Genomic DNA, 27370 nt, shown 5'->3' on the forward strand with positions numbered 1-27370 from the left:
ATAAATAAACAATTCACTAAGATAATTTAAATAAAAAATAGTACCTAAGAAACAAAAATCATTAATAATAAATTAAATAACGTACTTTAAATTTATTTGTAATTTTTTTTTCTATAAAAGTATAATATTACCTTCTAATTTTTATTCAAAATAATTTAATACTTTTTTATTATTATTTTCAAAAAATTACAAAATTCACAAATATACAATCGTTTATCAATATATATATTTTGTTAAGTCTATTCCCAACTTTAATCTCTAAATTCCGTAAAAAAATAACTAGTATTATATATATATATATATATTAAGAGGAACGATAAACTCATCGAAAAAAACAGCGAAAGCAAGACCACGAACGTGGTTTCTCACGTTGTCCCATGTCCCGAAATGCGAAACCTAAAATTAAATTTGATTTTTCTTGAAGTGTCATTTCGGGCCTTTCTGAATCCGAAATGTGACATTTTTAATTTTTCTCTTTTCTATCCATTTGGTATGCCGCAGATTCTGGACGCTCTACAACTTCGCTGAATTTATCCTTTTTCATATTTTAAATTATAATTTCAATGTAAAAGAAAAAACTTAATAAAAAAATCTTTAATAACGATTCATGAATATGTATGATGGTACTGAGTAGTGAGTACGGTCACCCTCAACAGTCCACGTGGTAGGTCCCGTTTGCCACATGTTTTTCCATTAAAAGTTAGGTCTTGCTTGATTCATCACCTAATTGCCCTACATTTTTACTATTATCAATCCACATTAAAAATCAAAATATTATTAAACTCTATTCACATATAACTTTAAGGAGGATTTATTAATGTTTAATCAATTATGGTTCCTTAGATTAATTGCATTTTAAATGTATATTTATGCTAAATGTTAAAATATATTTAATTTTACTTTTAGTAAGCCATAACTTATTTGTTATAATTATTATAACAATTTATTATGCAATTATAATTTTTTTTTATATATGTTATAAATCTCTATAGCCTATATGAAAATTACCATTTTCTTTTATGAGAAAAGAAAATAAACATGAAAGCCAAAACAATTTTTCTCAAAAAAAAATAAAAATAAACTATATCCTTGTGTGATCTAACAACTCAAATTTAATATTACAAAAATTCTATATTTAAAAAGTTTTATTTTTTAATTTGAATTTCTTTTTTATTTATTTATAAAGCTAACACGAAACATTTATTTTTCAATTAAAATGTTTTTAGTGATAATTAAACTTCAAAATTTAATATTCTAAATAATTCTTAACATTTGAATTGACTTTTTTTTTTTTCATTTTTTTAAATAATTCTATGCAAAGTTAAAATTAAAAATAAATCATTTTGTTTATCATAATTTTATTTTATTTCATGATTTAAATAATAGTGTTATTATATAATGTTTATTTGGTATAAAATTATATTTTAGATCAAGTTATAGTCTGATTTTTTAGTTTAGTTGTTGTAAAATTTTAGATCAAGTTATAGTTTTATATGTATAGTTAAGTTATGTTTTAAAATATTATATAATCTTAATAATATTCAAATTAAATACTTGACAAAAGATATTTGTAAGGAAATTTATCAATATTTTTACATTTAAATTCAGTTTAAAATAAAAATTAGGTGTATTCAGACATGGATTAAGATGTTTCAATTCACTTAGTATATAATCATATATAGACAATAAAAAGTTTTTTTAATTCAAACAAAAAAAAACATTCATAAAAAGGAAAAAAACAAACAAAAATATATAAAAGTTATATTGTCATTATTAATAAATGGAGAACAGCATAAATTGTGAGGTGGTTGTGTTTTTTTCAGCTAACAAATAGAAGTTTATATATATATATATATATATATATATATATATATATATAAATTAGGAAATTAGCACTCTAAAAGTTGTATGAAGTAATTGTTTAAAAATATTATTTTCTTTTTTAAACACCACTGGAAAATAAGGTTTTGGTAACGAATATTAGTAATGAAGCTATAGCGCCCTTACTGAAAGTTTTTATTACTAACGGTTTAATACATTCGTTACTGTTATCAAGATATCAGTAACGACCATTTAAAACTGTTAGGACCGTTACGGTCATAAGTTATAAGGAATAGCCATTAAACAAATAAACTTTGAAAAAATAATTTCTTAATACTTTTTAGTATTGGACTATGACTCGTTCTTTTTTCTCTCAAATTTAAATTAGTATTTTGTTTGGTTCTGCATTATGTTTAATCATATCGGTTTTTATGTATCGAATTTTTATAATCCAAATAAAAATTTCAATTGTTTGATGTTCATAATGATTGTGTCGGTAATCATTTCTTGAGTACGTGTCCATTCTCTTTTCAACCAATAATGAAACAAAACAAACCGATCTAAAATTATTTTATTTTATTTTATTAAAGAGTTACTTGATTTGATATTTGATTGGTATAGATTTTTGTTTTTATTTATATATATATATATATATATATATATATATATATATATATATATATATATATATCACTTCATAAGTTTAACGAATTTCTCCCTATTTTGGTCATAGGTGTAAATGGTTCATTAAGTAAGACTTTATCTGGTTACTCATCAATTCTCGATTAAAGATAATTTTAATTGGCACTTAAAATATTTGATAGAGACTTTTTCGACACCGTTAATTGGTTCGTTTATCTGGCTCTAATTCAATACACATCGTTGAGAAACTCAAATGAATTCGTTTTGAGAGTATGCGTCAACAAATTGTTTGATCGATTAATCTTTTCTGAAAACTTTATATTTGTAAATTATTTATAGAATAGGATATACAGATAATTGTTTCTTTTAATTAATAGATGTTATTTTATATTATATTATTTATTAATTAACTTTTTATTTATAACTCCATATAAAATCTAAATCAAATTAATTCCCTATTAAAAAATAGTTTATGAGATTTTCATAATTACTCACAATTAATCGCAAATCTACATAATTTTATATTGTAATAATTAATAAATTGATTGATAAAAAAATGTTAAATTATTTAATATTACTCAATTAAACAAGACCTAGGTTATATATAGCATTACAATTGCTTCCCTAGTTAGCCAATATGCCAAATAAATTGACTCGGATCCATTGAATATAGTCAAGTATGAATATTGATTACTTACATGGAAATTGGAATTTAATATTTATTGTTTATTTTTATAATATTTTGGTTAAATACTTAAATAACTTATTTCAATTTTCAGCTCAGCATTAACTCGGCTATGTTGTAAAACTATATATGTACAATAAATTGCACATACATATATGCAGATATATAATAACTTTAAAAATACAATAATTAATTAGATAATGAATAAAAATAAGATTAGTTTTATTTTTTTTTAAATAAACCAATAAAAAATGTTAAATTATTTAATATCTTGGGCCAACATACCAGACTAAATTGACGACCTCAATTTATTAAATCCCTATTAAATATAGTAATGTATGAATATTCATTACATTAATTTATTTTTTCTACAGTATTTTGATTAAATTATAACTTAACTAAACATTAGATAACTTTAAATAGTCAACTTTTCTTCGGACATTCTAAATATATATATTAAGTGAGAATGAATTATTTTAGTTAACCAATTAAATGACGTGATTAATTAGAAAATAATAAATAATTTTAACTTAATCAGGTTGATAACTTGATTTGAAAAAGATGTTAATTATTTCATATTTTTCAAATGAAATGAAGAAGACCTTAGTTTTAGCATTAAAGTTGCTTCCTCTGTTATAGGCCAACATTCCAAACTAATTGACAGCCCTGAATCAATTGAATATAGTCAGGTATGAATATATATATAATGGGTAAGTTTGAAATCTGCTCAAGGAGAAAATGTTTTCAAACGCAAAATATGTTTGATTAAAAAAATTTATGTTAGATTATTATGTAAAATTATTGTATCAGGTTATTACGCAAACGCTAAACGTTCAGCTTATAATACAAATAAGAATATATTAATTAATAAAGTGATGATGATATTAATAAAAGGATAAGAAAGAACGTGAATTTTGTAGAAATTATTTAAAGTATCTCAAATGAATATTAATAAAAAAAAATGAATTTAAAGGATGTTAGATTATTTCATATTATTCAAATAAACAATGTCTAGGTTCTAGTATTACAAATTTGCTTCATCCTTCCTAAAACAACATGCCAAATTAAAATGAATGGCTCAATTCATTTAATATAGTACATTGAATTTAATTTCCTTTTACTATATTTTGCTATTCGAATTGGACTATGGGTTAGAACTTTTTTATGTTAATTACTTCTATAAATATTAAACCTCTTCGTCACATTTTAAGATTATTTGATGTTTGCGCAATTTTTGTGAGTTAATCTTGATATATTTGTTATATTTTTTTGAACTTTTTTATCGAGTAGAATAAAGTTGACAATGTTATAGATTTGAGCATTGGTGTCCTTCCGTTCTTATATCTATTATGACTCGATCATTACTAAGATGTAATGCAATTTATCTATTTGAAAAAGTAAATTGATTTCGAAGGGGCATCATTTGATTCTCATCAAGAATATTTTGGTCTCTATGCTCGTCTATATGATGTATTTATTTGTACTCTCTAAGTGTGTGGCGGTGAAGTTAGAGAGAATAATTTATAAATTCCTCTGGGGATCGTATAATTTCTCGTTTGGTCATTGATGAATTTGGTTAAGATCAAGCGATACGAGAATCAAGGAAATGTTGGTATTCGAGATCTTATTTTTTTTAACAAAGTGCTTCACTCAAAAAGATGTAATAGATTTATATCGGAATTAAATAGTAGATGATCAAATTTAAGTATGGTTAGGATTAATCTGAATGGGACACTAAAAAATGTAATCACACTATATGATGTAACATTTGGAGTTGAATTTATTTCTTATAAAAGAGTTTCACGAGCAATCTATATTCACTATAAAGGATGTTGCCTTGATCAATTTGTGGGATAATGTCTAGTGTGAGGTTAAGTGTTTGATTGTATATTTATTGAGGTTGTCTCCATTGCTATTGGCATAAATGTCACGATAATGGACATGTTTGATTATCTGACTAACAATTTTGCTAATTAAATTAGATATAAAAGAAGGGTGAACACAATTAAAAAAAAAGTATTCGCATGGCAGGCACAAGGATGTGTAACAATTTATACAAGATGTTATGAAGTTTCAAACATTAACAATTTCATGTATAACATTGTTATAAGTTGTTTGCCGAGTTGTTTCATACTATTTATGTTAGAGAAAAAAATGGGAGAGATTAAAATTTATTCAAAGACTTTCGTTCTTCTATTGGAGTTCGTTCTTCTATTGGGGTGATATTTATGGTGAAATTTTGATAAACAATAAATACCTAAAAAAAAATGTTTCATACTATTTATGTTAGAGAAAAAATGGGAGAGATTTAAATTTCTTCAAAGACTTCGTTCTTCTATTGGAATGATATTTATAGTGAAATTTTGATAGACGATAAATATTTGAAAAAAAATGTATTATAGTTAGTCATTATTAAATGTGTTTTATAAATGTGAATAGACCATCTCACCTTCTTATTTAATGGTGTGACACCCTCTTATTTAATGGTGTGAGTTGGAGGATATTTGGAGTATTCAACGCGAGTATGATTGTGATTTAGTAGTTGATGTTCGAGTCATTTTTTAATGGTTAGGAGATTTGAATTGAGACATATATAGCGGACTTAAATTGTTGTGTCATAGGACCTATTATGTTTTAATAGAATATTTGTCTTGAAAAAATTTGATGTATTTTCAATTATTATTTGAATGATGTGTATTATGAACAATTATGTTATTATAATGACTTTTTGAATACGAGGGTGTTTGTTAGTTTTATAAATTTTAACTTTATGATATTATACTTAGTTTGATTGTATTTAAACTATTTTGATTTATGAATCATTTAAAAAAAAAAATATTATATATTTTTTTTCTGAATTATAGTTTGAATGTAAAAAGTTCCTTCAATCTAATTGTTCACACAATTATAGTCAAAGAGTTTCATGGCAAAATCGGAAAATCATGCCACCGTTCAGAATTCATATTGTCAGGTTGTGAAAGAGTCCTCAAAAGTAACAAATTTCTTAACTTTTTACATTTTTTCTCAAAAACAAAATAAATAACAAAAAACGCTTATGGGCCCACGTTACTTTATCTGTACTTTTTTGTCGTATTCATAGTACCTTCTTCTTATCTGTCAAAGGTTTGTTTGGTTGTATTTCCTTAAAAATAAATTTAATGCAGTTTGATATTTTTATTATTCAAAATATAATGAATAATTTAATAATAAGTTATGTAAGATTAATACTTTTCTTTTAAAGTTATCATAAACTAATTTTTAAAAAAATTATTTCAAAGAGAACATAATCTCAATATTTTTTTTATAAACTTCATCGATCGGAGGGTACTGTCTAATTCTAATCAGAAACACTAAAACCAAATCGAATATCAAATCGAACTGACTCAACTAAATTCATTACGATTTTCCTTTATAAATTGATTTCAACATTTCGATTTGTCGATTCAACGTCATTTAAATCGTTCAAACCAACCAAATATTTTAAAAGTAACGATAATATTAAACCGACAATGACACCAATAATGAATAATGTTATATAACTATTAATTCATAACACATTTAAACTAATAATATTGAAAAAATATCATAAACTTAAAAACTTGTTATTAAATTATAAAAAATATTAATTATATAATTTAATTTCATACTTGTTGACTCATTTTCCATACAATATATAGCAAAAATATATATATATATATATTAGTATTAATGAATTTGAATTTTTAAAAATTATGCTAATAATATATTTACCAAATCTTATTCATAATATTTATATTTGTTCATTTACATTAAAATAAATTAAAATAAGTATAGGTTGTTATATATATATATATAATATATATATATATATATATATAATCTATGTTAATAAATTCGTAGATGAATCAAATCAATCTTTTAACTGTGATCAAACCGGAACATACACTTAAATGTAGAGTCACTCCTCTATGAGTTAGTGCCACATGTAAATAAAGAAAAATTGACCCATCATTTCTACTTTTACGGGAATTTGTAGCACTGTCTCATTGAATATCATTTCATTGATGTAGTGTATAAGGATAAGATCAAACTAACTAATTGTTTGAATGTGTGCTTTCTCAATTAAACCATTTACACCTTAGTTCCATTCAAATTATATGTTCGGAGAAAAAAAATTTCTTCCTTCTCTCTTCACATTTTATCATTAAAATCTTTTAAGTCAACAAAGTTGTGATACGTTATTTCTTCTCTTATTCATTCTCTCACATTTCTTTTTATATCACTATTTTTTATTTATTAATCAAAATAATATATATATATATATATTTTAATATAAGAAATTAGAACAAATATGAACATTTGAGGTAAGAGCAAATTCAAAATATTATTTATCTTAATTTAAAAATTATATTTTTTAAAATGCCACCTCATAATCTCATTTTATCTATATATTCTCACACAAACATCTCTTCTTCTTCATTCAACCACATTGCGCGCTCACACACTGACACACTTTTCTCTTTTCTCTTCCCCTGTTTCATCTTCTTCATTTCTCTTTCTCTCTCTCCTTCAAATCAAACCCTAAAATCTCCATTTCATCATTGCATGGCAGTTCATTTGTTATCCTATGAGGTTTCTGACCTCTGCCTAGGAAAACCTCCATTAAATCCCCTCCCAATCTCCGCCACCGTCGCCGACGCTCTCACAGCCATCAAATCCTCCGATTATCAATTCATCAGTGTCTGGACCACCGCCGCCGGTAATGCTGTTCACGACCGCTGCATCGGCAAAGTTAGTATGGTAGATATCATCTTCTACCTCTGTAAAGACAATAATCTCGAATCACCATCGTCAGCTCTGAATTCCCCTGTCTCTGTTCTTCTTTCCGATGTTCCTGGTCTCGTTACTCATGTTGAAGCCTCTCTAAGGTAACTAATTGATTAAACATTTAAACTCAACTCAACAATTAGATTCTCTATAATTTTAACCTGATTTGAAATAATCAATTGGAATTGCAGTTTAATGGACGCCATTGATCTGATCTTACAAGGAACTCAGAATTTAGTGGTCCCAATTAAAACCTCTTCAAGAAGAAAATTACAGAAACCCTTATTCTGTTGGCTAACTGAAGAAGACATAATAAGATTCCTTTTAAATTCAATCGGTTTATTCTCACCAACTCCAACAATCTCAATCGATAGATTAGGAATTATAAACCCTAATTTTCTATCAATCGATTACCATTCATTATCATCAACATCCATTGAAGCATTTTCACAGTCACTTTCAAGGCAACAAACTTCAGTAGCAGTAATCGACGGTGACGGAATTCTAATCGGTGAGATATCTCCGTTCATATTAGCTTGTTCTACTGGTGATCTAATGGATTGTGGAGGTCCGACTGAAGAACTGGTTAAGATTATGAGAAGTCGATTGAAAGATCGGAAATTGGAAGAGTTTGTGATTTGTTCTGAAACTGATAATAATGGGTATTCGGTTAGGATGGTGAGATCGGCGGAGGCGATTGTATGTCATCCATGGAGTTCTTTGGTGGCGGTTATGATTCAGGCGATTGCTCATAGGGTTAATTATGTTTGGGTTATTGAAGAAGATTATAGTTTGGTTGGGATTGTTACGTTTTCTAGTATATTGGGAGTTTTTCATGAAGATTTACAGTCAATGGTTTGAAGATCTTCATTTTCAAATCTCTGGTTTTGTCTTGATGAAGAAGATGACTATAAAAGGGTTTTCTTTATTTTTAATGTGAGCTGTAAGCATGTAATGAGTCTTTTTGTATTTTTTAATTTTTGTTTAGAAAATGTTATTTTGTTTAATTATTAGATTTTGAATGTACTCGGAAATTATATGTAGCATTAACTTTGTGTGGGATCTTAATTTAATTATTATTTTGCTTTTTCATTTTTTTATTGTTTGTTTCCTATACTTTTTATGAGTGTAATTTTGTCACAATTAAAAATAAAAAAATTAGTTTATAACATGCCATGTGAGATGAGTATGTTGAGTTAGGCCGAGCTCGGTCCACTTTTCAAGTCCTTGAACCCACAACTTTAATAGGGTTTGGATGGATTAATGTCCACCCTTAAAAATATTTATTTATTTTATGGTAAAATATGATATAATTTTTTATACATTTATAATTTAGTTCATTATTTTCTTCTTTAATTTTAATTAATAGAAAATTGATAAAATTTACGTTTATTTATTTGTTTTATTAATAATTTTTTTAAGTGCATCCCAATTTTATTAAACCCACCCACTCTATTTGTGAATTCGTCCAAAAATGTTAATATAACTAGACTATATTATTTTTGTCAATTTAAAACAAAACTATTTATACTATTATACTATATTATTTTCGTCAATTTAAATACAAAACTATTTATACTATTATGTGTTTAATATAACATATAAGTTAAATACAAAATAATAATATTTTTTTAGGACACCGTAAACTTTGGGACCAATTCTCAAACTAACCTTATTTTTAACATACTTTGTTTATTTATTCTCAAACTAACCACTACACTTTTCAAACTCAACTTTTATAATTTTTATTTATTTATTTAAATTTAAACTCATTATTAATTAATATTTAAATTATTATTTTTATAAATTTGTTATTTATATTTAAGTTATTTTGATTGATTTATTTATTTTTTTAAAAAGTCCATTTATATTAAATGTGAAAAAAGTCGTTAAACACAACGACAAAGCATGACATTAAATTAACAAAAAAAAATACTTGAAAAGTTATCGAGCTCGTAAATTCTCGAGAAGAACGATTAACTTCCTGACAGAATCTATTAGTTTTCCTAAACGAATATTAGAAAGCACAATATTAATAGTATTCTGAATGATACGCATCGAACAACTACAATCATTGAAAATTCGACGATTTCTCTCCAACCAGATTGATAGAAAAATTAAGTAAGTTAATTTTGTGGAACCGGCCAGATAAACTAAACAGTTGTTAATTGTCATGTGCAGGTACAGATCAAAACCGGTTGCTGTTATACTTCAAAGAAATCAGTTTCAAGTGATCAAAGTTAAAGATCAGAGGAACCGGTTTTCACTCTCTCAAGCAACCGGTTAGCCAAGACAAAACTTACACACAAGCCGAATCATACTGCACAAGACACAAAACCGGAAGATTCAAACTTTAAGAGTGACGTACCATGACGAAAGAAACGTGTCTTGAAAGAATAAAAGAAGATCGGATCCGATCGGAAGCATGCGAGGAAAGCAATGATGCTTTATTGATCCGAAGTTGACAACCTAAGGTGGATGACCAACACGTTTTCAAATCTGAAAACCGATTATGTCATCTTCTGCACAGAGTTACCTGCATGACTGCCAGGTGTTGAGGAAGGTGAAGCGTGCAAGCAATCTTTCTGCACCGGCGTGATAATGATCAACCAATCCAGAGGAGAGAGAAGAAAAGTGACCGTTAGCTCTCCTCAGCTATAAAAGGAAGACGGATCGTCTTCATTAAATGCACAAGTGAACAATTTACGAATCGATCTATTCAAGTAATAAGTTATAAAGATTCTAGAGAGATAAACTTTCATATTCCAAACCGGTGTGTCTAAAACCGGAAGCTTTCTGTACTGTGTTGTGTTGAGTTGTTGTATTACATTAAAGAGTGAGTTTGGTGTAACCGGCGAGTAGCGAAGTTGGGCTCGACCGGCAGTGTCTGTTGTAACTATAAAAGTTAGTGGAGATCCTTCTCATAACCTGAGAAGAAGGGGTGACGTAGGAGGGTTTGCTCCGAACATCCATAAACAAATCCTTGTCTCGTGTTCTTTCTTTCGCTTTCATTTCTTGCTTACTTAACTTAAACCTCAAACCAATCATACTCCTAAAACCGGTCACTCATATCCATAAAACCGACTCCTTCTAAAAACATCATCTAAAAGTCGCATACGTTGCTTCAACCTGAAACAGACATTTCCGCCCTTGAACCCGGTTCAAGAGTCTGTGACAGTTTGCGCAGTGCTAAGAACGGTTTTAGTCTTTAACCGGACTATCACCAAATAGTGTTGTGTGTGTTGTAAGCGGCCACCCTTCCTGAAACCGGAAACACCCCGGTCCTCCAAGGGCGTCCCCGATCCTAACAAGTGGTATCAGAGCGAGGTTCTCAGCATTCAAGCAACCAAAAAAAGATGGGAAGCATGACCCACAGCGACAAGCCGCCAATGCTAAACAGCGAAGCGTTTAGTAGTTGGAAGAAACAGATGTATCTACATCTGATTACGTTAGATGATGAGATGAGCCGAGTCCTAAAAGAGGGACCGATCAAGATCAACAAGGAGGCAGATCTATGGACGAATGAAGATCGAAGACGGAGTAACCTGGACAATCATTGCATGAGGCACATCTACAAGGCTATAGATGATAACACTTTGAACAAAATATCAGAGTGTGAGAATGCAAAGGAAGCCTGGGAAACGATCATTCAGATCCATGAGGGAAACGAAAGAACTAAGGAGAACAAAATATTGGTGGCTACACAGAAGTATGAAAATATCAGGATGAAACCGGGGGAAAATATGAAGGAATTTAGCAATCGGTTCACCAGTGTAGTCAACGAACTTCAAACACTCGGAAAGAAGTATGACAACCGAGAAGTAAAAATCAAAGCCCTAAAATCTTTGCCAAGCACGTGGGACATCAAGACCATGGTGATGAGGGAATCGAGCATCCTTGGGCAGATGAAGTTGCATGATGTGTTCGAGGACCTAAAAGCCTACGAGTTCGAGATCAAGTCTCGGATCGAAGATGAAGCATCCACATCAACCGCAACTAGAGCTTTGGTTACATCGGTGGAACCGGCGACCCAAGTATCAACCGCACCGACTCCAGTCAAAAACACTGATCAAATTACTGAAGACGTGATGGCGATGCTAGCTCAGAAATTTGGGAAATTCATGAAGAAGAGCCAGCCACCATCTAATAATGATTTTAATTATAACTATGTAGATAAATCAATCAAAAGATGCTATAACTGTGATGGTTTTGGACATTTCAGGTCAGAGTGTAGAAAACCAAGGAGAGACGATAGAAAACCGGAAGGGAACTATCAGGGGAACAACTATCAAAGCAACCGGTATCAGGGAAACAACTACCAAGGGAGCAACTACCGGGGAAACAACAACCAACGAAACGACTACCGGAGAAACAATGATCAACATGCTGACGAGGGAAAGGAGATTCAGAAGGCACTCATTGCGTCTGACGGTGGAAGCGAGTGGGCATACTCCGATAATGAAGACAGTGAAGAAAAAGTAACATGCTTCATGGCAAACGACGAAGAGGTATTTGATTTCTCTTCTGACGAGCTTACCAAAGAAGATCTAGTTTCTGCACTCAACCAAATGGTTGCTGAGTTCAGAAACATATCTGCGTACATACCGACCCCTGTAGAAACTCAAATCGAACAGATAAATAATGTATATGATAAAACATGTAAAATCGAAATGTATGAACCGGATGAACTATTCTCCGATAATGAGAAGACAGTTCAACCGGTAACCGAAACCGATGAACGAGCAATGTACGTCACTGCTGCGTGGGAGAGATCACGACAAGCGGTAAAACAAATGTGTAACTATAAAAGACATCCTAAGTGTAGGTATGATATCGGTTATAAACCAAATAAACAAAACGAATCAAAACAACCTAACGGGATGAAACTCACGAAGAATAATCTTCCGTTTGTAAAATTTGTCAAGAGTTCACAAACCGAAAATGACTTAAAACCGGAAGAAACACTGAAGTATGTAAGTCCTAACGAATCAGAAAAATGGCATCATCCTGAGAGAAGGAAAGTCAACCGGAAACCAAATAAATCGAATAAAACTCGACATCAAAGAAACACATCACAACATGAGGCATTCTTGAGCAACAGCCAAGAAGTTAAGCCAAAGATTATAAAAAAAGATACCGGGAAAGTGATCCGACTCATTCAAGTCTGGATCCCAAAGGGACTAATCAACCATGGACCCAACTGAATGTGGGTACCAAAAAGGTGTAAATAATTGTTTGTTACAGGTTAGGAGGAGCAACCGACTAAAGAATTCAGAATGGTATCTGGACAGTGGATGCTCAAGGCATATGACCGGAAACAAAGAGCTACTAACCGACATCAAGTACGAAACCGGAGCAATCATCACATTCGGGGACAACTCGAAAGGTAAAACCGTGGGCAAGGGTAAGATTGTCCATGGTGAACTATCCATAAGTAATGTATTATTGGTAGAAAAACTAAGTTTTAACCTGTTAAGTATAAGTCAAATGTGTGATGTGGGTTACAAAGTTGAATTTTATAAAAACTCATGCTTAGTTAAAAATCAAGATAATGACATTTTGTTAACCGGTAACCGGATGAGAAACATTTACAAAGTCGATTGGAAAACTGATTTTGAAAAACCTGTGTGTATGATAGCCGGAAATGATCCAAATTGGCTTTGGCATAAACGGTTAAACCATTTGAATTTCAAAACGATTAACTTCATTTGTTCCAAGGAACTAGTTCACGATTTTCCAAACGTTAAATTCTCAAAAGATAAAGTATGTGCTGCATGTCAAATGGGGAAACAAGTAAAATCATCTTTCAAAAGTAAAGGAAATTATCAATCTGAACGATGCTTAGAACTCTTGCATATGGATCTGTTTGGTCCGGTCAAAGTAACTAGCTTAGGAGGCATGCATTATACTATGGTAGTTATAGATGATTACTCAAAATTTACTTGGGTTACTTTTCTAGCTTCTAAAAGTCAAGCAACTCCAAATCTGATTAAACTGATTTTGAGAATATAAAATGAAAAATCTTTTCGAGTAAACAAAATCAGAAGTGATAGAGGAACTGAGTTTATAAACAGTAATTTAACTACTTTTCTTGATGATTCCGGTATTAGACACGAGTTGTCTAGTGCCAGAACTCCTCAACAAAATGGCCTGGCTGAGAGAAGAAACCGGACTCTCAAGGAAGCCGCAAGGTCAATGATAGCTGATTCGGGTATCGCTCAAAAGTTTTGGGCTGAAGCTATCAACACCGCTTGCTATACTCAAAATCGATCTTTAGTAACTAAACGGTTTTCTAAAACTCCTTTTGAAATTTACTTTAATCAAGTTCCAAGTGTACGGTATTTTCGAATTTTTGGTAGTAAATGCTTTGTTCACAATAACGGCAAGAATTACTTGACCGCTTTTGATGCTAAATCCGATGAGGGAATAATGTTGGGATATTCAGCTGTGAGTAAAGCCTATAGAATATACAATACTAGGACTTTAACAGTTGAAGAAACCGCACACGTTGTTTTCGATGAATCGGTTGAACGAAACACTGCATTACCCTTCGACCTTCACAACAGAATGGAAAATTTTAACATCTATTCTGATGATGAAGAAGAGGTTCCGGTTTTTAGACGATTTGTCAAGGACCAAGCGGTTAAGTTGAACCTCAGCCTGATCAAGCTGCTTTATCGCAGAAAGTTGACGCTTCAGTTTCTACTGAAGAAATCGGTCGGTCTGACTCTGTTCAACTTACCGATCTGTCTAACCTTGAACAGCCAACCGAAAGCTTGGTAGACACGTCTCGGATTAACCTCAGAAGGAACAAAAATCATCCTCTTGAACTAGTGATAGGTAACATATTCTCACCCGTCCGAACTAGGCAACAAAATTTGGATCACTATGAAAATTCTGCTTTCATATCACAAATTGAGCCAAAAAAGGTGGATGAAGCATTGTCAGATCCAGATTGGATCTTAGCAATGCAAGAGGAATTAAACGAGTTTGAGAGAAATAAAGTCTGGTATCTAGTTCCCAAACCGAAAAACAAACCGGTTATAGGAACACGATGGGTATTCAGAAATAAACTCAATGAAGACGGTTTAGTTACGAGGAACAAAGCTCGGTTAGTGGCTCAAGGCTATAAACAGGAAGAAGGCGTTGATTTTGAAGAATCATTTGCCCCTGTAGCCAGACTTGAGGCCATTAGAATATTTTTAGCATATGCAGCTTTTAAAAACTTCAAAGTTTTTCAAATGGATGTTAAAAGTGCTTTTCTAAATGGTAAGGTAAATGAAGAGGTATACGTTAATCAACCTCCAGGTTTCAAAAATCCAGAACACGAAAATCACGTTTACCGGCTGAATAAAGCCCTTTATGGTTTGAAACAAGCTCCAAGAGCTTGGTATGATACTTTGACACAATTTTTATTTGATCACAAATTCACAATAGGTTCGATAGACAAAACACTTTTCAAATTTGAAAGGAAGGAACAAATCTTACTTGTTCAGATTTACGTTGATGATATTATATTCGGATCAACCGATCCAAAGTTATGTGACAAGTTTTCAAAAATGATGACTGATAGATTTCAAATGAGTATGATGGGAGAATTGAGTTTCTTTCTAGGACTTCAGGTTAAGCAGATTGAAGCCGGAACCTTCATAAGTCAAACGAAGTACACAGCCGAACTGCTGAAGAAGTTTGGAATGGATACATGCGCCGAAGCGGCTACGCCAATGAGTCCTTCAGTAAAGCTGGACAAAGATGATGATGGTCAAGCCATTGACATCACAGCCTATCGAGGAATGATCGGATCTCTACTGTATCTCACAGCAAGCCGACCCGACATTCTGTTTGCGGTTGGAGTGTGCGGAAGGTTCCAAGCAAACCCAAAGCAATCTCATTATACGGCGGCCAAAAGAATTCTAAAATACCTAAAGGGAACTCAAGAAGTGGGACTGTGGTACCCAAAAGACTCAAGTTTTAACCTTATAAGCTACTCAGATGCCGATTACGCAGGATGTAAGATCGATAGAAAGAGCACAAATGGAATCTTTCAATTTCTAGGTGACCGGTTAGTCACTTGGAGTAGTAAGAAACAAACATCTGTTGCAACATCAACCGCAGAGGCAGAGTACATAGCGGCTGGAAGCTGCTGTGCACAACTTCTCTGGATCCAACAGCAACTAAGGGACTTCGGGATAGAAGCCAAGGAATCTCCAATCTTTTGTGACAACACCAGCGCCATAGCGATCACATACAATCCGGTGCTACACTCAAGAACAAAACACATCGATATCCGACACCATTTCATCCGGGAGCATGTTCAGGAGAAACACATCCGGCTGGAATATGTCTCGACTGAGCAACAAGTAGCGGATATTTTTTACAAAACCGCTACAGGAAGCTAAGTTTTCTCATTTTTGAAACATTTTGGGACTTACTAATCTTAATCAATTGATATCATGATTATGCATGCTTGTATAAAACCGGGATATGTGTTCAGGGAGAAGCTATCGCTTCTCAAACCATATTCAAATAGGCCATTGATAAATCAAAAGTGCTAACCGGGAGGAAGTCTCCGGTTATGCCCGATTACTTCATAATTTCAAATCACATGTATATTTACTATACGGTTGAAATAACCAGGTTTAAGTGGATATAATAAATCCAAAGTTGAACAAGTGTTGACGTAAATCAACACTTCTTCACAATCGGAAGAAAATATCCTACTAAAACCAGTCATGGAAAACCGCTTAGTACAAATGCATCCTGATCTGATGGAATGAACTTCTCCGGCTAACCTGGGATGATTGACTGTGTTTCCATGCATATTTAGAAAAATGAAGCCTGTAATAAATAAAATTGGTCTACCACAATCAAGATGACGACATGTGTCCATCATCAAGAGAGGGAGACTCACATCTTGTCAATAGATATTTGTCATCATTGTTATCTTGGTAATAATTAGATTTTATCTTGGAAATAAACATTAGTTACTTCAACAAGTTAAAGTCTATTAAATGGCTGATGACATCATCAAGCATGCTTAAAGCTCATTAATTTAGCCGACCCCCCTGGCTATATAAACCACCCTTAAACCTTCACAAAACTTCACAAGTTTACTGTTCACAAGTGTCATTCTTGAGATAAACCTTCTCTCTCAAGAACATGAATTACAACTCCTTAGCAAAGAAGATTCTATTGGCAGATTTCAACTCAATCTACCAATATGAAGATCACGAAGTAAAAGAAATGTTCTTAGCCATAGAAAGAAGCGGGCTAAGAAGCTTCCTAGAAAACAAATTCATTCTTGACTACCTAGTAGTTGAAGAATTCTTCCAGACCGCAAAAGAAGTGCATCAAGATATAATCGTTGCACAAGTCTACGGTCAGAAGTTCCTATTCAGCGAGACGGATTTCGCTGTATACTGCGGTTTACCCAATGAAGGGGTAACCGACTTAACATACTCCCCGGTGACCATGGAAGAGATGTGTCGCCGGTTCTCAGGATCTGACATCCCGGTTAAGCCCTGAGGTGCTAAAAGTCAACTTTCTCATAAGTACCAGCTTCTCTATGAGATTCTGGGAAAGTCCGTCTTGGGCAGAGAGAAAAGTTACTACTACACCCAACGGGTTTTCGAGATGATGATCGCTGTAACGGTTGGGACACCGGTTAACTGGTCCTGGATCATCTTCAGTAACCTGAAGAATATGCTCCTCTCCAACAAAACCGGCTACGCTCCTCAGCTGAGCGGTTTCTGTGCAAGTCTGGACATCCACTCCGGACCATTCGTAACTCTCCATCCTAGGCATGTGCTCACCAAGGAAAGAGTACAAGAGATGATCGACCGGTGGGAAGCAGTGAAGGCTAGAAGAAATCAAGCGGCTGAGTCATCTAACGTCTAGCCTGTCCCTTTTCTCTGTCCTATGTTATCTCCTTTCCAAAACGGTAATTTTGTTGTACTACCGGTTTTGCACATCATTTAATGAAGCAGATTTCCTTCCTCTTTTATCCAAAATCCAAAATCATAAATGTCCAAAACATTGAATGTGTCGTATCGAAATAAAATAAAATCACTCTTGGAAATACAAATACTCATTCTCAATAAGCATGCCTGACGTGATTAGACAAGACATGTTTGTATTCCCTTGGAAAAATCACAAAGTCATTAATGACTAGACATAAACGGCTAGATTTTTCAAAATATCCTTATTAAATGCTCTCAACCTTCCAAGCTATAAAAGGAGACTCACTCCTTCATTTTTAAAACACGCCTTTTGCCTTCCTTCTCTCTAAAACTTGAAAGTTCAGAAAATCATTCCAAATCATTCCTCAATACTCTTCATCATGTCTGCTGAACTAAGAAACACTCTTATCGTCGACTTTGAAGACATTAAAGATAGTGCATACTATGACTGCATCTTTCAGCATATCATAGATTCTGGGCTGCAAGGCTTCCTTAAAGGTTCAGACACCATCCTCATGGAGGAGGTGTGTGAATTTTTCAACAACGGTCATATTCTAGATGATGGCAGCATCCGCACCATTATCGACGGCCAATTCCTTCAGTTTACCGAAGAGGAATTTGCCAACTTCTTTCACCTTCCGACCGAAGGTTTTTCTGACTTCCCAACGCCATTTTTACCGGCTAAGGAAGACTTCTTCAAGATTTTCTCCTCTTCCTACACTCCGATCAAGGACTTTGGGAAGAAAGAAACCCTCGCTCCTCACTACCAAATCTTTCATGATTTGGTTCAAAGGTCTATCATGGGCCAAATGCCTAACCAGAACTACAACCGGGAGGCATTCGACATCATGATAGCCATCATTCGAAACTCATCGATCAACTGGGCAACCTACCTCTTCAACAAACTGAAGCGGCTCATGACCGCTGTAAGGGGAAGGACCAGTTTCGCTCCTTAAATCACCCGGTTCCTGATGTCCAAACGCCGTAACCTTGAAATCGGTGTTCCGGTTGGACCGTCCAACACTATTACCATACTCATGATGTACAGGTGGATAACAAGAATTGAGGAACGGTCTCCCGAAAACACCATGGAAAAATGGTACGAAAGGAGGATGGAAGGGGGATGGTTTACAGAAGACTAATTCCTTTTTGTCTTTCTTTTCCGGTTTTTGGTCATTTTGTTGTACGACCAAAACCGCTCAATGTTCACCATTCCCATAATTATGAAATATTTAATCCTTAAAGTCTCCGGTTTTGTACTTATATCTTTCCTTCCGGTTTCTTAAACTTATGCACAAAAACTTAATGTTAACTTAAACAATTTCGGGTAACAAGTATTCAAGTAAAACCGGAACTTTGAGCAAAAGTTAAAAATTTGAAAAACTTAACCTCCCACGGTTTTACCTCCCAAAGTTTACCGCCCATGGGTTTTCCGCATTTACCGCCGAAAGTTACTGCAGTAACTTTTGGAGGGAAAATTGGCGCCAAAAACATCAAACGACGGTTCATCTACCAACCGTTCGGAACCGCCAACTATATAAATTCACAACTTCTCATTCGACACTTGTGCTTTCTCTCTCTACAAATCTCTAGATCTTCAAAAACTTTCTTCTCTCGAATCTTCATCGTTCTTTATCCTCTCTTTTCGAACTACCATGGATCTAAGCAAAGCTCCGTTCCAATGGATGTTGCAAGTTGATTTCGCAGATATTGATGAACACGCCGATGACAAAAACAAGGCTGTTCTTCAACTTCTGATAGATTCTGGGTTAGAGAAGTTCCTTTCTGGCCCGTTCACCATCTATCCGGCGGCCGTGACGGAGTTCCTGGAGACGGCGACGCTCACGAAGAGGAAAGTCTCAGCCACCGTCAACGGGAAGGCCATTCTCATCACCGAGGAGTTATTTGCGGAAGCTCTCGGTCTGCCCAACACCGGTCTGGACTTAAAGGTTGATCTAACCGATGCGGAATCAAATGCTGTCCGGTTGGTGATTTCTTTCTCAGATCAGGATCTGGTGATGCACTCTAGCCGGGGAAATAAGCTAAAACCGGAATACAGATGGTTGTTGACTGTCATCGCCCACTCACTTCAGGGAAGAGGAGGTAACTTCGACAACCTGACGAAACTTAAACTCAAAATGATGTTGGCCATTGTTCGCGGTGACAAGGTGGACTGGGGATACGTCATTTTTGAAGAGTTCTGCCAGATGGTGATCAAGAAGGATGGCCGGGTTCAGGCCTTCGCAATGCAAATCGTCAAAATTCTTCAGTTCCTTGATGTGGAACTAGGTGAAGGTAAACCGCTTCCAATCACCAATATTCTTGACTCAAAGTCAACGATTGAGAAACCGGAGAAGACGATCAAACCTAAGTCATCTAGAACGAAGTCGTCCAAAGGGACCAGCTCTTCCGCTCCGGCTGCTGAAGAAACCAAGCAAAAGTAACCGGCAAGAAAGGCGGTTGAAACCGAAGCCCCACAAGAACCGAAAAGGAGGAAGAAGGTGGCGGCAAGAAAAAGTTCCAACAAACCGGCGGACTCCGAGAAAACTCTTTCCTCGGATAATCCACCAGAAAGACCCGCAAACGTTTTTCAACCTATTCCCATCAACACCGTCGTTCCTACTCTCATTTCATCCAATTCACCAAGGCAAACCGAATCCTCGGGGAGCCAAGAAAACAAGTCAGTTTCCAAGGAGGAAGCAGAGGTTAGTGTTCACTCTGAAACCTCCAAGTCTCCAAGTAAACGAATCGACGAGGTATTAACCGACGTAGGCTTAAACACCTCCAAAGCAATTGAGGATGTTATCCAAGACATTGCAAAGGAAACCGAAGAGGATGATGTGTCAAGTCGTCGCAAGCCAGTTGATCAGGTTGAAATACCTGATCAGACAGAAGTACAACCGGTCGAAGAAACGGCGAAAACAGCAGAAATTACACCTCCGGCTCAGGAGGGTAATCTTGAAGAACAGGAACCATCCGGTTCCGCAGGAGGCAAGTCAACTCCAGAAAACCGATCGGCTCAAGATGGGCCATCTGATTCAGCAACAATACCTGAAGGTTCTGTTCAGATCAACAAAGGAAAAGGAGTTCTTATCGAAGATTCAACCGTAACAGGAAAAGGTACGCTGCAAACCGGTCCTCAACCAGAAGCTGTAACCGGGGACGAGGTAACCTTTACCGCAGAGGAAGAAAATGAAGTCTTCGAGGAACTTATCAGGGACATGAACAAGGGTGCCAGTGAAGCGATAGCTCCATATATTCTATGGGTGAAGCTCCGATGTGAAACAAAGATATCCGACATGGCTCCAGGTTTGAGCGGCAACAAATATTGGGACAAGCTCATTAGGCTGGAAGAAAGGGCCCTTCAGTTAGCTCACACCAACCTTATTCAACCTGCATTCAACAAAACCGCGGTAATTCTTGAAAACGCCCGGTTACAAGCAGTGGAGAATGCCTTTCAAGAAACTGAAGGAACGACACTATCTCCGATTGAAATGAGAATGGCTGAACGGTTTATTGCGGTGCGAGAACAGCTCGTACAAAATCTCGCTCATCTTGACATGCAGTGGAGGAAAAGTTGCCAAAGCAAGCTCAATAATGTCGAACTCCATCAAAGTAAGCCCTTTTATGTGGTCGGTGAAACATCCGGAACGACTGAAAACCTGGAACAAGACTCTTCTCAAACGGCTAAGGTTCCTGAAATCGATCAAATAAAGCAAGCTGTTGTTGAGAAAATTGAGTCATGCCTTGGAAGCTATAAAACCGCAACCGACGAGAGAATCGCAACGGCTGAAGCTAACCTGTCTAACACTATAAAGTCCATGATAGATACGGCTATGCAAACATCAGTAAAATCCTTGATCGCCGAGTCCATCAAAACCGCAACCGCCCATTATTAGACATGCTGCAGGCAATGGCCATTCAAATTGGGGAGATGTCCAAAGTTCAAGTCAGCACAACTCAAACGCAAATTGAGTCTGATGCTGAAACGGCTAAGAGGCTGCAGGAAGAAGAAATGGAAAGGGAACGGTTGCAGAAGGAGATTGAAGACAAAGATTATGAACTTGCCCAGAAGTGCAATGAGGAAGAACAGGCAAATATCCAGGAATCTCAACCGGCTCAACCGTCCCATTCAATGAACACAAGGAATAAGAAGAAACGGAGCGCGGTTAAGAACGTAATCAAGCGGGCAGAACAAAGAGCAGTTGTACCAGTTGCGCTGAATGTGGAACCGATTGATGAAGAAGAAGAAGATCCTGAGGAACTTAACCAACGGAAGAGAAGGGCAACTGAGAGCTCAACCGCAACTCCAAGCTTCAGACAAATTATTGTTCTGCCGCCCCCTCCACCAAGACCAGTTTGCGCCAATTTTGGGTTCAAGAAAAAGGGTACCGGTCACTCAAGTGTATGGGCGGGAATGCTGATTGATGCTGCAAGACGTGACAGGGAGTGGAAGGCCAGAGAAGAGGAAGAAAGAAGACGGTTTGAGAAAGAACTGGAAAAGGAGCTTCACAAGGGGGATCATCCAAACCTTAATATTCTTATGTTCTTTCAAAAACAATTTGTGTTTAAACTATGTTTCTGAACTCGGCTACTTTATCATATTTATCTCCTCAAATTTACACTTGTTTTTCTCACGAAAAATCAAATTCATATTTTTCAAACCGGCCACTCATTACAAGTTTTGAATATTTATTCTAAATAATCAAAAAGGAGAAATTGATAGAAAAATTAAGAAAGTTAATTTTTCTAACTGGCAGTAAGTAAACTTTTCAAACCGGCCACACATTACAAGTTTTGAATATTTATTCTAAATAATCAAAAAGGGAAAAATTGATAGAAAAATTAAGAAAGTTAATTTTTCTAACTGGCCAGTAAGTAAACTTTTCAAACCGGCCACTCATTACAAGTTTTGAATATTTATTCTAAATAATCAAAAAGGGAGAAATTGATAGAAAAATTAAGTAAGTTAATTTTGTGGAACCGGCCAGATAAACTAAACAGTTGTTAACTGTCATGTGCAGGTACAGATCAAAACCGGTTGCTGTTATATTTCAAAGAAATCAGTTTCAAGTGATCAAAGTTAAAGATCAGAGGAACCGGTTTTCACTCTCTCAAGCAACCGGTTAGCCAAGACAAAACTTACACACAAGCCGGATCATACTGCACAAGACACAAAACCGGAAGATTCAAACTTTAAGAGTAACGTACCATGACGAAAGAAACGTGTCTTGAAAGAATAAAAGAAGATCGGATCCGATCGGAAGCATGCGAGGAAAGCAATGATGCTTTATTGATCCGAAGTTGACAACTTAAGGTGGATGACCAGCACGTGTTCAAATCTGAAAACCGATTATGTCATCTTCTGCACAGAGTTACCTGCATGACTGCCAGGTGTTGAGGAAGGTGAAGCGTGCAAGCAATCTTTCTGCACCGGCGTGATAATGATCAACCAATCCAGAGGAGAGAGAAGAAAAGTGACCGTTAGCTCTCCTCAGCTATAAAAGGAAGATGGATCGTCTTCATTAAATGCACAAGTGAACAAGTTACGAATCGATCTATTCAAGTGATAAGTTATAAAGATTCTAGAGAGATAAACTTTCATATTCCAAACCGGTGTGTCTAAAACCGGAAGCTTTCTGTACTGTGTTGTGTTGAGTTGTTGTATTACATCAAAGAGTGAGTTTGGTGTAACCGGCGAGTAGCGAAGTTGGGCTCGACCGGCAGTGTCTGTTGTAACTATAAAAGTTAGTGGAGATCCTTCTCATAACCTGAGAAGAAGGGGTGACGTAGGAGGGTTTGCTCCGAACATCCATAAACAAATCCTTGTCTCGTGTTCTTTCTTTCGCTTTCATTTCTTGCTTACTTAACTTAAATCTCAAACCAATCATACTCCTAAAACCGGTCACTCATATCCATAAAACTGACTCCTTCTAAAAACATCATCTAAAAGTCGCATACGTTGCTTCAACCTGAAACAGACATTTCCGCCCTTGAACCCGGTTCAAGAGTCTGTGACAGTTTGCGCAGTGCTAAGAACGGTTTTAGTCTTTAACCGGACTATCACCAAATAGTGTTGTGTGTGTTGTAAGCGGCCACCCTTCCTGAAACCGGAAACACCCCGGTCCTCCAAGGGCGTCCCCGATCCTAACACAGATAGTCCACCAAAGAATAATTGGAATGATAACCCAAATATATAAACCTGTCATATCAGTTACATCAATCCAAACTTTCCAGCAATTACCTAAAGACTCGGGCATCACCCAATGAATCCCAATAATACTACATAAAAGGCTCCAAATACTAGTCACCCCTCGACAATGTAAAAATAAGTGAGTTGCCGATTCAACCTCTTCTTGACACATACGACTAGCCATAAAACATCATTTTTCATGCACATATCATCTGTTAGAATTCCACCATGAATAACGCTCCATCCAAAGAACAAAATATTGGATGGAATCTTTGACTCCCAAAGTTTTTTCCAATAAAAATTATATGGAATCATCTTAGAGAACAACTTGTAGCAATGCCCCACATGGAAACTATCCTTATATTGTCAACGCATAATGTCTTGATCAGATGGTGACACTTGTTTGCGTCCTACCAAAAGTAAAACTCTATTATGGGACAAAGTCTTCATAATATTTAATTTCCTTTTATATATAATTCGGTTAGCAAAACCACTAGATTGAAGATCAAACATTTCATTAACTATGACATTTCTACATATAGCAATGAAAGCAAGCTTAGGACATCCTGTAGCTAGACTTTTGACACTACACCAAATGTCGTCCCAAAATCTAATCGAAGAAACATCCCCCACAATGAATCTAGACTGTTCACGAAAACTTTTCTACATAGAATAAATTCCCCTCCAAATGCTACACCCTACTGAATAATTAGACATTTTGGTGAACCAACATAACCAATAATTACCACTTACATTTGATTATTGATGCCCAAAGACTATTCGACTCAATTACAAATTTACTACACTATTTTGATAAAAAGCTTTATTAAAAGAAATAAGATCTTGAATATCTAGACCTCCTTGATCTTTAAAACATTTAACTGTATCCCAACTAATTAGATGATAAAATGACTAGTTAGAAGATCCTCATAGAAATTTACACATTATTCTCTCAATTTTCACCGTCAAACTCTTAGGGAGAATAAATAATGACATTATATATGTGGGCATAGATGACAACACACTCTTAATGAGTATAAGTCGACCTTCTTTTGAGATTATTTTACTTTTCTATCTAGACAATTTACATTCCATTTTAGTGATAATCGGGTCAAGAGACCTTAGACCGCAATTTAACACCTAATGACATACCAAGATATGTTGATGAAAGATTACCAATTTTGAATCACAATATATTTTCCAACCTTATCCTTCTTCTATTCGAAACAAAATTTAGAAAAAAATATGTCTAATTTATTAAGATTAACTCGAAAACCTGAACATGCACTAAATAACTATAAAATATCTCAAAGGTGCTTAAAATTCATATGAGTAGCCTGAACCATGTAGAGCTTGTCATCAGCGAAAAACAAATGTGATATGAAAAAATGATATTTTCTATACCTATAACTCACTCTGCGGATGAGTCCCGAGTTTTATGCAAAACTATCATTTTTGAGAAAGCTTCCATAAAAATGACGAATATAAAAGGAGAGAGTGGATCACTATGTCTAATCCCTTTAGAGCTCTCGAAAAATCCCTAATAACTTCCATTAATAATGACAGAAAACTTAACCGTCAAGAGGCAAAATCTAATTCAACCATTCCATTTCGCACCCATTCTCATTTTATCCATTACATCAAATAAAAACTCTCAATTGACACGATCATAAGCTTTTTTGATATCTAACTTTGACAAAAGCATATTTTTCACCTCTTGAATTAACTGAGTCAATGCACTTATTGGCTATTAATACGGCTTCATAAATTTGATGACCTTTGATGAATGTCATTTGATTACTAAATATGACAATCTCTAACACCCTCCAACACCTGTTGGCCAAAAGTTTTACGACAATCTTATAGAAACGAAACGAGACTGATAGGCCTAAAATTCTTCACATCAATAGTTTTTAAAGCTTTACAAATGAGACATATCAAAGTATAGTTCCAACTCTTATCAAATGATAAAAATCGATAAAAATGATCAATTACTTCCATAATTTCAGTTCTATGGAAAGACCACGCCTTCTTAAAAAAAACAAAAGTAAGCCCATCACATCCTGGCGCTTTATCACTTCCACACTCCTTAATGGCCTCCTCAACCTTCTCCAACGTAAAACGAGCCTCCAACATATCTTTTTTTGTTGTACTAATTTAATCAAAAGTTATACCATTCAATTTAGGCTTGACCTTAAATGACTTCTTAAACAAACCCTTATAGAATTTGACAATACTCATAGATATTTCAAGTTCACTATCATAAACTTTCCCCTCGATCGAGGTAGAATTTATCATATTATTTCTTGCATGTGCGTTAAAGATCCCATGAAAAAAATTGATATTTCTATCTCTGACTCTTAACCATGTAGATCTACTTCGCTAGCGTGCCCCAATTTCTTATTACTTACACATATTGAGAAATTTGCTAACAATGTGAATCCGAGAACTAACCTCCTCAGCAAAGAGTTCACGAATCTCCTCATTCTCGTAAATCACATTAATTTCATTAAACAAGTAATTGATTTTAGCACAAAATAAAGCACGATCTCCCACAAATCAACTTTTGAGAAGCTTACGTAGATTCCTTAAGTTCACAAAGAGATTACTCGACGAAGAACTAACCGATGAATGATTCACCCACCATGATTTCACCTGCGGTATAAAGTCCTATTTGATCAACCATTTATTTTAGAATCTAAATGGTTGACATGTTCTTTACATCTTTCGGTGTTCTATCAAGATTGGTCGGTGATCTGAACAACTCCATGGAAGGACCTTTTAAAATATATTAGAAAATCCTCGAAAGATTGATTCACTAATTAGAAATCTATCGATGCGAGAATGAACCTGACCTTCATTTCCATTACTTCTCCTAAAAGTGAATTGACCACCTTTCAAAGGCAACCCGATAAGTCAAGTTCTTTAATTGTCTTTGAGAACTCGCGCATTATACTACTATGCCTATTGGCTCCTTTTCTTTGAGATGGAAATCTCACTTCGTTCATGTTGCCCGTAAAAACAATTGGTAAGTCCTAGATACTAGCAACATTCTTCATCTCATTAAAGAACTCAATTTTAAATTGTGTAAGAACTAGTCCATAGACCGTAGAAATTACCCAGCTGAAATTATTCTCCCGATTTCTTAATTGAACGTTAATCGAGTATCTACCAAAATTAACATCCATTTTCTCATACATATCTTCATTCCATGCAACAAGAATACCACCTGACGCTTCTAGAATCGAAAACTACTCGAGAGGT

The 27370-nt window shown here is 34.5% G+C and overlaps 1 protein-coding gene across 1 annotated transcript; it reads left to right on the top strand.

Annotated features, from left to right (window-relative positions):
• Nucleotides 1-7645: 7645 nt before the first annotated feature.
• On the top strand, nt 7646-8903 carry LOC124910312 (CBS domain-containing protein CBSX5-like). The gene is made up of 2 exons (XM_047450940.1): nt 7646-8055; nt 8146-8903. The coding sequence occupies exons 1-2, from the start codon at nt 7733-7735 to the stop codon at nt 8813-8815; spliced, it is 993 nt and encodes a 330-aa protein (XP_047306896.1). The 5' UTR covers nt 7646-7732; the 3' UTR covers nt 8816-8903.
• The last annotated feature ends 18467 nt before the right edge of the window (nt 8904-27370 follow it).

The sequence above is a fragment of the Impatiens glandulifera genome, chromosome 7, assembly GCF_907164915.1.
Source record: "Impatiens glandulifera chromosome 7, dImpGla2.1, whole genome shotgun sequence".
Lineage (NCBI taxonomy): Eukaryota > Viridiplantae > Streptophyta > Magnoliopsida > Ericales > Balsaminaceae > Impatiens > Impatiens glandulifera.